This window comes from Schistosoma mansoni, chromosome W (genome assembly GCF_000237925.1).
Source record: "Schistosoma mansoni strain Puerto Rico chromosome W, complete genome".
NCBI lineage: Eukaryota > Metazoa > Platyhelminthes > Trematoda > Strigeidida > Schistosomatidae > Schistosoma > Schistosoma mansoni.
In genome coordinates this window covers 34,353,909-34,366,150 of record NC_031502.1, presented here as the reverse complement: position 1 = coordinate 34,366,150, position 12,242 = coordinate 34,353,909, and the positions used below count along the sequence as shown (strand labels likewise).

At 41.3% G+C, this 12,242-nt stretch overlaps 1 protein-coding gene across 1 annotated transcript; it reads right to left on the bottom strand.

Moving 5' to 3' along the window:
- Positions 1 to 335: 335 nt before the first annotated feature.
- Positions 336 to 11,062, bottom strand: Smp_157800 (putative dead box ATP-dependent RNA helicase; the record flags this gene model as incomplete). The annotated part of the gene is made up of 7 exons (XM_018789467.1): positions 336 to 618; positions 2,750 to 3,143; positions 4,912 to 5,210; positions 9,793 to 10,002; positions 10,038 to 10,369; positions 10,403 to 10,612; positions 10,642 to 11,062. 7 exons carry the CDS (start codon positions 11,060 to 11,062, stop codon positions 352 to 354), a joined length of 2,133 nt encoding a protein of 710 aa, XP_018654907.1. The 3' UTR covers positions 336 to 351.
- Positions 11,063 to 12,242: the final 1,180 nt, after the last annotated feature.

The window sequence follows — 12,242 nt, the reverse complement described above, 5'->3', positions numbered from 1 at the left end:
ATGCTCAAATACAAGTTTAGTATTTGATTAGATAGAATGCTACTGATAGAAGTAAGAAGGTGGGATAAACCAAAAATCATAGCGGACCATAAAATTACCGGTTGCTAATCTTATATATATGAAAAAACAGTAAACGCCGGGGAGCGTCGTATAATCATTTACTAATAACAATCCAGTAGCTAGTAAAAATCCTAGTTCTCTCAGAGTATGTATTCTTTCGATTGTTTTTATCCCCGACAAAGCACGATAATGAGAAGTATGGATTTGAAACTCAAGCAAGGCAACTAAGTTTGTTACCACACAAATATATGTGGAATATAAAAAAGATTAAAATTCAGAGCAAATGTTTATTCAACTGTTATCAAATTTAAAGGACTTTGAACTTCTGAATGAACTATTGAAAGTACCACTATTATAAGAACGTTTAAATGACTGTCTCGAACCGCCGTTAAATCGACTCTGCCAAGATCCATAATTTCCTGAACGACCTTGATTGAAAAATTCTTCCTCTTCTAATTCTGGGATTTTAGAAAGTAGTGATAGTTTAGCTTGTGCATCATTTGGCCATGTCGACTTTACAAATTCATCATGCTCTGAAGGCAGATCGAACACGTATCCCTTGTAATAATGACATGAGTATAAAATAACTTTAGTATGAATACTATTGCAGTAACATAAATCTTAATAACATTGTAGAGCGTTACGGATTTATATAACATAACAGTCGTTACTATTAATACCCAGTCTTTACTTTTGAAGCTCTTCTGATAGAAAAAACTTTGTGGGGAATAAGGCTTATTAACGTGCCGTGTGCAAACTGAGAATTACGGTATGCACCCCAGATACTTTGATCGATGAAGATTTATAGTCCTATCAACCGACTTAGTATTTATATCTAGTGTTAGTCAGGGGTTTGAATCAACAGGTCAGGCGTCTAGGCAAGAAAGAGAGTCACTTGGGTGGCCATTGGGGACTCGTCAGATAACAGCTTTTCGAAAACAGGATGATAGTATTCAACCACCCTTCTCCGTCTTTAGGCAGGTTTCCCCAGTCTCAGGATTTCTCCTCAACATTACGATCGATGAAATTTTGGAAACATCTTTGACAGAAGTGCGAATCGGTGGTGATGACGATTTCTTACCTGTAGAAAATGTTTTCGTCCGTGATTATGTAAATGATATTGTATTAGTGTGTGATGATACACAAGAGATAGAATCAGTGTTAATGGGTATGACATAGACTTTGCATCTTTTAAGTACGGGATACTTCTGCAAGACTGGGAGGAGGCTATACCTGCACACAATCTGGATGGTGGGCTGTTAGGTGTTTGTCTCCTCGCAGTTGTGTGAGCGCTGGTGATGGGGAAACTGATGAGATCAATTTACGTTAAGTGAAAGCTAGAAAGATATATGCTAATTCGGATCATCTTTGACTCCGTCACAATGTTAGTCTGGCTACAAAAGGTTAGCTGAGAGCAGTTTCTATTTTTGTGAAACCTAGCCCCTCCGATTTGACGGTGTCCAACAACTGTGTCCGATTACCGTTGTTTCCAGAGGATTGCTGACATTTAGTGGCAATAGGATGTTAATAATGTTGAGGTTTGTGAGTTAGGGAGCAGTGATAGCACCTTGAAAAATTGACTTCAATAGCTTGGGCATGTGTTAAAGCCATCATCCGAGTGAGTTCTAAAGTGGGCATTGATTACTGGTGATGGGGTGATAAAAATAGTTTATGACATGCCGCTGTGGTATGAACGAAAGCTGTAAAAGACTGGTATCTGTTGAAACGTCATAACTTCCTGGTTAATGTCCAAAAGATGGTAATTCAGTGATTAGGGACGTTAGCAGAAGTAAATAACGACCTTATTATAATTTTTAATTGTATTATTTATAAAAAAAATGTAGCCAACTTAGTTACGAGTAAGGCTTCTTTCTGGTTGCAATCTAACTGGACTTTTCTTCTACTACAATACTCTAGTTCACTTATTTTTTTCATCAACATTTTTAATTATATTCCATCATATATTTCTCTAAAATTTTATTTTCTTGTTTGTACGGAGCAAATTTTTTTCGGTGCCCAGTTGTAGCAGTATGTGTGTATTAGATAACAAGATAGATCATACCCATAGTTCCTGTATTCCTTATTTACTGGTTTCATCACTTACAGCAAATACTATAAAAATGATTATGACCAAACATTGACAACCTACATATGGTCATGCTTCATAATTATAAAATAACAGCAATATGATACATTGTATATCTTCCGTACCTTGATCATATGAACATTTGGTCTGAGCCACGGATGGCACAGGTTCAGAATCCCGAAAAAGTCATTGGCTCACTAGGACTATTGATAAGTGGCAGGATAAATTAAGTGATCAACGTGATTAGATCCTTAACTCCCTATAGTCAGATTAGGCACTAAACCACACTAGTCCTAAAACAACATTTTGCATTCAAAAGGAGAGAAAGGCATTGCAAACATTTTGGCACAATTACTCAAGGAAGACAAAAAAACTCAGCATCATGTCAGTGTTTTCACTAAGTAGGACTATATCATCTTCATCCTCTTAGTCATTAACAGCCCTTGAAAACCCAGGATTTAGGTTACCTTTCGAGTATATTTATGAAGTCGGGTATAAAATAGTAAACAGACTTGACAAACACTGTAGATCGACAGTCGAATATTGTCAAAATAGCATATTACATTGTAAATTTTTATCAAATATTTTTCAAAAACGGCTTACCATTTTCCCACGAATGAAACTTAGACTATGAACACTGTTCACAATGTTTTCCGGTAAGTGGTTTCGTAATGTAGCGAAGGCTAGTCCCTTGCTTCGTGCAATAAAATTCAACTCAAGCTTATAGGCTGTTTTACCTATCTGTGCCGTGAGCGCTGAGCGACTTTCAAATGCACCTTCTTTGCCACTTAGGCAAGCTAATGCACAACAAAGAACACGAAGTATGTCTTTAGATTTAGGCTTACGACCAGGTGTCTTATCATCATCAACCCCTAAGTCGTCACAAGAATCTTTTTTCACTTTCCCAGTTTTTGAGTTTTGTGCAAGCTGGTTTGCAATGGATAAGGCCAAAGGTACAAACGTGGACCAAGTAGATTTGGGCACATTGGAGAATGTTCTACATTAAAAATAGGAAGAAAGTTATTAATACTAGCTGAATGTACAAGTAAAATTTTTAACTTATGCAAGATTAGCTAATGGTGCATACAATCAGCATTAGAACATATCATGGCCGGATCAATAGTAATATTGGTAACTGATAGTGACCACATGGTCAAACTACTTCAATTCCTTACTACTGGTGATAAAAATCAAACGAAAAAGGATGTCCTTTGACAGATACAGGGAAGCCAACATGTACATTACATGTCAACAATCAATTTACATCTTGGTATTGTGGCTTCTCTAATTTTTTGGACGTTATTGTATCCTTAAATTACTCATAGGATGTAACTTTTTAACAGGTTGCCCGACATTTTGAAAGAACTTTTAAAAAGGACCCTATGTTATTCTGCCATAATATTATTAATAAAGTAAACGTGTATTTCCATGGGTCAGATGCTACCATAATGTTCACAAACGGAATTATAAATGAGAGGTGGGGACTTAAAACAACTTTACTTGGCATTTTAAAGTGAGATTAGGAGAAATCAAAATTACCACTATGCAGACAAAAATATGAGTAGTTTAATGCAACTGTGTACTTTGAAAACACATTTTTTCCAGTTGTACGTACAACTGAAAAACCTCAATATCTATGAGTCCAACTAAAACTATATACCCTTAAACATAAGAAGCTCTGAGTTCTTCATGCCACTCAACTTATTTAGTCGACTACAGTAAAAACTACTTCAGAGCATGATGACTAAAAAATAACTTAGCGTTTCGCAAATCAGTTAGTAAAATGACAAAATTGATCATTTAAATGTTCGAATCAAGGTTATAACTAACTAGTTAAAGCCCTCGAAAATCAGCTTCACAGCGCTTCAGCAGTTTTGCCAGAGTAGACTATCTCAATCATCGACGACCGCCTTTTGTTTGTCGAACGTATCATAATCCCAAAGAAGCTGCGACCAGCAGTGCATGAACAGTTGCACGCAAGACATCCTGGAATAGATAGCATGAAAGCGCTAGCACGAAGTTATGTATACTGGCCGCATTTAGACACCTAAATGGAGCAGCCATCTCGTTTGTGCATCAAATACGCATTAGCGACAAAAGTACCACAGAAAGCAGAGCTGCAATCATGTCAATATTGTAGTCACCGTGGCAGCGTATGCACTTGGACTTTACTGGTCCATTTCATGGACAAACTTACCTTTTGGTAGTTGGCGCACACAGCAAGTGGCCGGAAGTTTTTCTCATGAGACATGCAACTGCAAGCTGAACAGTCAGAAAATTACGTCAACTATTTAGTCGTTTCGGGGTTACAGAATTGGTAGTTAGCGATATTCGGACACGGTTCAAGTCTGCTATCTTCTTAGAATTTTGTTAGCAGAACAGAATCAATCATGTCCGAACACCTCCGTTTCATTCTCCATCCAATGGCCAGGTAGAACGCTTAGTTGGTATATTTAAAAGTACTCTGCAAAAATCAAAGGGGAAGGGGACCACCGAAGATTTTAGAGAGGTCCCTTCTTATCTATCGTTTTACATCAAATCCTCAGACAATTAACGGGATTTTTCCAGCAGAAGCTTTACTTGACAGAAAAATTCTTATTGTGACTCTAAATTCCATCCAACCTTGTTTATTTGGAGTATAATTACGTTCCTGTTTAACCATGTTCTGATTTGGGGACTTGTCGAATGAAGTGGTATCCAATAATACTAAACAATAAGAATAGCCAGGTCGCAACAAGAGAAATCATAACACATATCATATTTACTTTAAAATTTCTTCACCCCAAGCAGTAGTTATGTCGTTAATAGTAGGTGCAGATATGCGGCGAAATGTTATACCCGCCATGTTTTCAATCCTGGAAAGCATACTACGTTCCTTGTAAGTATAAAAACAGATGGAAGTACCACTTCGATCGGCTCGACCAGTTCGACCTGAACGGTGAATATAGTCTTCAATATCCCGTGGAGGATGGCACTGTATAACTAAATCTACGTTTGGAACATCTAGACCACGAGCAGCCACGTTAGTTGTCAGCAGCGTCCTGTATTTACCGTCACGGAATCTCTACAAAGTTGAAAATTAACAAGTATCTCAGCAGATAAAATAATGGAACATTAGAGTAGTTAAGCCCGATGTATAGTGAAGTAGAATTTATGATGTAGCACATTAGGGCGACTCTTTGTAAAAATGAAAGTGAGTGAAGAGCATAGGCACTAAGATGATATACAGGTTTGGAGTTCTTCAGATTAAGCTTTACTGCGAATTCGCCCATTTTAAATGCATGTTAACTTGAGTTTGGCTACGCAACGCTAGCCGTGGTCAATATAGAAGCTGGTAAATATGCTTGGATCCAAGTCACTATACTAAAGGATAGGTTGAGTTAACGAAAACTTGTTAACTCAACCTATCCTATCCCCGACCGTTGCTGTTACCTTGACGTGGTGGTCGGGCTTGCCTATCGTGATGAACCAATCGAGCTATGCTGGCTGGAACAATCGTTCCTCAAGGTACTACCATGCCAGACAGGTCGGTTGAAGAGCGGTAAGACTAAAAGCAGCAATCTCAAGGTCCGAAGGCGAAGTCGTACTGCTGACTGTACAGAGGTGTGACGGCAGTAAGGTGTTTCCTTCAGACAACCAGCATAACAGCGATGCTGCCTTCCCACAAGGAGGGGTGGGGTTAGAAAAGGTCGACCCTAAAAATGCACATCTCGCCTTATCCCACGGATTTCTGTCTCCGGCGGTAAGGTCCTTTGAAGAACGGAGCTAACACGTCAAAAATCCCCCACAAAAAGGCCGTGCGTGATCGGCCTCAAGCAGTTGTCCCTTGGGCATTGCGGTCGCGCTCCCACGTCATTAAGACCAACACTAACCCAACTTCTTTTTCAGGTCCCTCAAGAAATACCCTTCCACGGTGTGGGCAGCCGGGAAGTGATATTAGCCCTCATACCCGTAACTGCACACGAGACCAAGTTGGTCACTTTCAAATCCTTCCTACACCTCCTAATAACTCTCTTACCTCCACGACTAACCCTTCTCACGTCCTTTCATCACCTCGCACTGCCAGGGCAAACGATTCGAGTACACGGAACGTTATTCCTGGTCTCCCGAAACCACGCTCTAAACTACATGTAGGAACTTTTAATGTCCGGACATTGTGCCAAATAGGACAACAGGCTTCCTTAGCTAGGACTCTAGAATCTTACACCATCGATGTGTGCTGCGTCTCCGAAACGCGCATACAAGATCCGAGTAGTGTCATTCATTTGACCTCACCTAATCAAAATAAAGAACCATCTCGATACACGCTTCGTGTATCTGGAAGCCCTGATGCTGCTTCCCGTGGCCTCGCTGGAGTAGGTATAGCATTAAGTCGTAGAGAAGAACTAGCTCTTTTAGACTGGATCCCAGTAGACAGTCGTCTATGCGCTGTCCGACTAAACGGATCAGTAAAAACTCGGAAATATAGGGAAACTCGTCGTTGCCTCTTCGTCGTCTCTGCCTACTCTCCCACTGACTGCAGCTCAGACGATATAAAAGATGAGTTTTACAGGAAACTTTCCGACCTTCTCCGAAAAGCTAGGCGTTCTGATGTAGTAATAGTGGCTGGTGACTTTAATGCTCAAGTAGGTAAACTAAGTGAAAGGGAGAGACACCTGGGTGGATCTTATGGTGTCGTGGCTAAAAGAACAGACAATGGCGACCGTCTGTTACAGCTGTGCTCAGATAATCGCCTATTTCTTGCAAATACTAACTTTAAACATAAGGAAAAACATCTTTTGACATGGCGACCCCCGAATTCGTCCCAACGTTGGACCCAATTAGATCACATCGCTATCAGCCACCGATGGAGGGGCTCGATAGAAGACTGTCGCTCATTCTGGAGCACATGTTTAGACTCAGATCATGCTCTATTGCGAGCACGTATCTGTCTGCGTCTTACTGGACGTAGGAAAGACACTTCAGGGAAGCCTCTAAGGGTTCTACTTAATGATAGGCAAGCTAAGAATATATTTCAGGAACAACTAGAAAAACAGTTAGGCAGCCATGTAAGTTGTGTCCACCCCGAGGAAGCGTGGAATGACATCCGAAAAGCTGTGGAAACAGCAGTGATATCCGCTAGTAAGGTAAACCATAACGTTAGGGAGAAACAATGGATCTCAACAGCATCTGCCGCACTGATAGATGCTCGAAAACTCATCCCACCTGGCTCTGAACATAACGAAGAGCGAAGTCAACTTAAGCGCAAGCTAATAAGAAGCCTACGCAATGATCGTGAACAGTGGTGGGTAGCGAAAGCAAGAGAGATGGAAAAGGCAGCGGTAATAGGTAACAGCAGAAAGCTATTCAGACTTATTAAAGAAACCGGCATTATGAACCCAACTATTAGCGAAACTATCTCAGACAAAGATGGGCATATCATTCATTCTCAATCCAGGAGATTGGATCGATGAGCAGAACACTTTAGGGATCAGTTCAACTGGCCTTCAGCTACACTTCAGTTACCCACGATCCCCAGTCGTCCTGAATGGCAAATTGAGGTAAGTCCTCCAACTCTCTACGAGGTTGAAAAAGCGAGGGAGAGCCGCAGGCCCTGACAGGTTTACTCATGAGGTTTTTAAGGATAGTGGTCCGGTACTAACGGCGAGATTGACTGAGGTCTTAGGTAGAATCTGGGAACTGGACGTAATTCTATCTGACTGGTCCCAATCACTGATTGTGCCAGTCTATAAGAACAAAAGTCCTCTTGTGACAATCACAGAGGAATCAGTTTGACAAATATAGTGTCTAAAATATTAGCTTCAATAATACTTAGGCGCCTAACCAAAGCTCGTGAAGAGCAGACTAGAGAAAACCAGGCTGGTTTCCGACCTGGACGTGGTTGCATAGACCAGATATTCACTCTCCGTCAGATCCTAGAACATAGACATACATTCAGACGTCCCATAATAGTAGTATTTCTTGACCTTAAGGCGGCATTTGACTCCGTTGATCGTGAGATCCTATGGCAGTGTTTGTCAGTGAAAGGAGTACCGAAGAAGTAAATTAACCTCATAAAGACTCTCTACTCAAACACAACTGGTCGAGTTAGAGCTTATGGAGAACTGTCATCAGAATTGATTACCTCAAGTGGTGTTCGTCAGGGCTGTCCACTCTCCCCATTCTTGTCTAACTTTGTCTTTGACATGCTTTTGGAAACAACACTTTCATCATCTAAATCTCCAGCTGAACTTTTACCAGGAGACTCACTTGTTAACTGAGAATATGCCGATGACATAGTTCTATTTGGTGAAGACGCTGACAAAATGCAGTCTTCTGACCACTATAAGCAACAATGCAGGCATGTTCGGGATGCGATTCTCTCCCTCGAAGTGCAAAATGTTACTTCAGGATTGGGTTGCATCGACACCTGAACTAATGATAGGGAGTGAAGTAGTTGAGCGTGTTGATCACTTCACTTATCTTGGGAGTCTCATCAATCCGTGTGGTCTGGTGTGTGACGAAATCCCAGCACGGATACAGAAGGCTCGTCTAGCTTTCGCCAACTTGCGTCATTTATGGCGTAGGCGAGATATCCGTCTAGCAACCAAAGGACGGGTTTACTGTGCAGCAGTTCGTTCCGTCCTACTTTATGGCAGTGAAACGGCCGATAGGAGTAGAGGATATTCGTAGGCTACTAGTATCCAATCATAGGTGTCTTCGATGCATTGCTCGTATATCCTTGGACCACCGGGTAAGTAATCCAGTTGTTAGAAAACGGGTACTAGGTAAGGATGGCAAATCAATCAATGAAGTAGTGAAACTTCATCAGTTGAGATGGCTGCGACATGTGTTACGTATGCCCAACCACCGACTGCCCCGACGTGCAATGTTTCATGATGTAAAAATAGGTTGGAAGAAAGCCAGTCCAAAACGTGGCACAAATCCATGAAGTCACTGACAAGTGGACTGAGCCATGTTGGTAGGTGTAGACTACCTGGTTGGGATTCGCGAGATGATAGCAATCGATGGTTAGAGACCTTGAATGACATGGCTCAAAATTGTTTGCAATGGCGAAGGTGCATCCACTGTTTGTGTTCAGCCAAATTCTAATCTTCTGAATTCCTCATGTCCGTATCCTTTTTTCTTTTTCCAAATTTATTTCACTGTATTATACTCCTTCAATAACATCTTCAAACCCTAATCTTTCACATAATGCTTTTGCTCTTACTACTTCTACCAATATGGGATTTGAATCGAGGAATACAGAAGCCAGGTGCCGGAAGTACTAGTACTAATAAACAAGCAAATTCCACTTTGATGGAGGGGACGTCACATTGTTATCTGAAATAGATTTTCTATACTGTTTAGTCAAAGGCTGAATTATTCAAGTCTAATCTCGAAGCGTGGTTGTTTTTTCCGACACAAGCGGTTTGGAATGATATCAAGTGTGAAAAGCGGTGTCCTTACGTAAAACTAAAAATAGTGAGAAGACTGATATACGTAAAAACCTTTGAATCTGACTAGTATTCCCAAACAATGAGACTATTATAAACCTTAGTACAGCATGCTGAGAAATTTATTCGCTTGTGAAAGACATAATAATAACACCATCAAAACTTTATAAAGCAAAAAAATAAACCATGAATGTTATGCAGAAGGCTTACTTGAAGAACTAACTCTCGTTTGTCTTGTGGAACACTTCCATGAAGAACATGACAATCACCTGACATAGCATCACTTGCAGATAACTCGTCTGCGTCCTTTTTGCGTTCACAAAACACAATGCATCTCGACTCTCGACCCTTGCAATAAACTTTTATGACATCTGATAACGTAGCTGCACGTGATTCATAAGGGCACAAAAGAGCTAAATGCTAGAGAAAAAGTTATTTATGAAATTTCCAAATACTGTAACATTGGTGGAAGTTTTCGTTTCTTGTTCATCTATTAAAGATAAGTGTAAGGCATCATCTGAAAGATAACATCTTGATATCTCTGAAACCCATGAAGGCATTGTAGCGGAGAAAAGAAGAGTCTGAGGTTTTTCAGAATTTTCGCTGTTATATATTTTTGACAAAATACTTTCCACATCTTTACTGAAACCCATATCCAGCATACGATCCACCTCATCTAGGACAACATGACGAACGCTTGACAACTTTAAAACACCTTTTTCCATCAAATCAATAACTCGGCCAGGAGCACCAACTACAATATGAGTGCCCTGACGAAGGGCGTCACCTGTTTCTTTGTATCATACAAATAACAGCTTACATTGTGGTCTATAAGGGACTCCTCCGTAAACTGAAGTCACTTTAATGCCATGAACAGAAATGGACTCGAAATCTGTAGCAATTTGGGTCACTAGTTCTCGTGTTGGAGCCAGTACAAGGACCACAGGACTAGAAGGACGAGATCCCTGTCCTTTTATAAGCGAATTGACCAGTGGTAAGGAAAATGCTAAGGTTTTTCCCGTCCCGGTTCCTGAAACTATTGAACTGATCCTGACTTACTCGCTAACACAACTGCATCTCTCCCCGATGATATGATGTCGTATGTTTTGAATTGCACGGGAAATAGTTCAGAAATATTTCGGGCACGAAGCTTCTCGATAATCACATCAGCTATATTAAAGTTCGAGAAGTCTCCGGGTGATACTTTAAGGACAACCATGTGCGATTTTAAAAAGTCCCCTCTGCTCTGCGACCTCGTTTCAAGGTTACAGCTAGGAGCATAGAATGATAATGAGTGAAATATAAGCTTTCTCTTACTCTGCTCCCTGACCACGAATTTTGCACAGATCTGTAGTGACCGGCCAGTCTCGATAAGAACACGATTGGAATAATAGAAACAATTATTATTATTGTAACCAATTGTACCAGAGATTGTTTTACTGTATTTGTTTAACTGTATCCGTTTCACTTCTTGTTCCATATACCGCCTGGTTTGGTTCGAGCTTGCTCACGCACTGCTTGTTCGCTTGTACTCTTTGGCACGTCTCGGTATTATTTCGATACCACGAGATCGCCAATAAATATACTTGATCTGGACTAGTAAAGCCTTCTGGTTTACGGGCTATCAAGGGAACCAAGTCATATTTGTACGCGTAATCGAATAGTAGTGGTGATCATAGTCCGTCCACGACTCGACATCCACTACAACTGGTGAGCCGTTGTTGGAACACGCAATACAGCTGGTAACCCAATCCATCGAGCACAAGTCAAACTTGGCCAATTCTCCAAACCAGATCAATCCGGTGAGTCTATTTATCTATCCACATCTGTTGCATATATTCGTATTGATTTTTTTCAATATATAATATTTTGGCAACTTAATATGGTAGATAACGATAAGAATAACATAAATATGATAGACTCCGAGATACAGGTTATCAGTTTCCGACCGGTTCCTTTCATCCCCCATGATCCAGAAGTCTGGTTCGCGGCACTGGAATCTCAATTTGAGATCCGCCGCATAACCAATCAAAGGCAGAAGTACGCCTACGCTTTGGAATCATTGCCCGGGGATCACCTAACCGCTGTCCGTGAGGTTGTCCTCAATCCGAACGTTCCAAACGTTTATGACCGTCTTAAGGATGCCATCCTTCGACATTTCCTCCCATCAAGAGAGGAACGATTGAGGACACTATTAGCACGTCACCCTATGGGTGATGCTAAGCCGAGCCACCACCTCACGCGCCTGCAATCCCTTGCAGGAAACATGACAGCTGACTCTGAGATAGTCAAAGAGTTGTGGTTCGAAGCCTTACCAGTCAGTATCCAGCCAACCCTTACGGCTCTGCTCGAGGACACCCCGCTCAACAAGGTGGCCCTCATAGCAGATAAGATTCTGGCACGAGTTAACACCAAAGGCGACCATTTAGTTGCTAGTTTTTCCCGTTCTAACGTTGATCTCGATGCTAGACGACCTCCGGCTCATGGGGATAGGGACAGATGTATCCATACTCGTCTCAGTTTCCGAGACCGCGCAAATGTGCCAGCCCCCTACGTCCCCCGACCCAGGTCACAATCTCGAAAAGCCGTAACGACTCGCCCCAAGCGGAATGTCCAAGCCACGCCAGAAGGCGGTTTCGGAAGCGAGTCCAGGTTGGTGC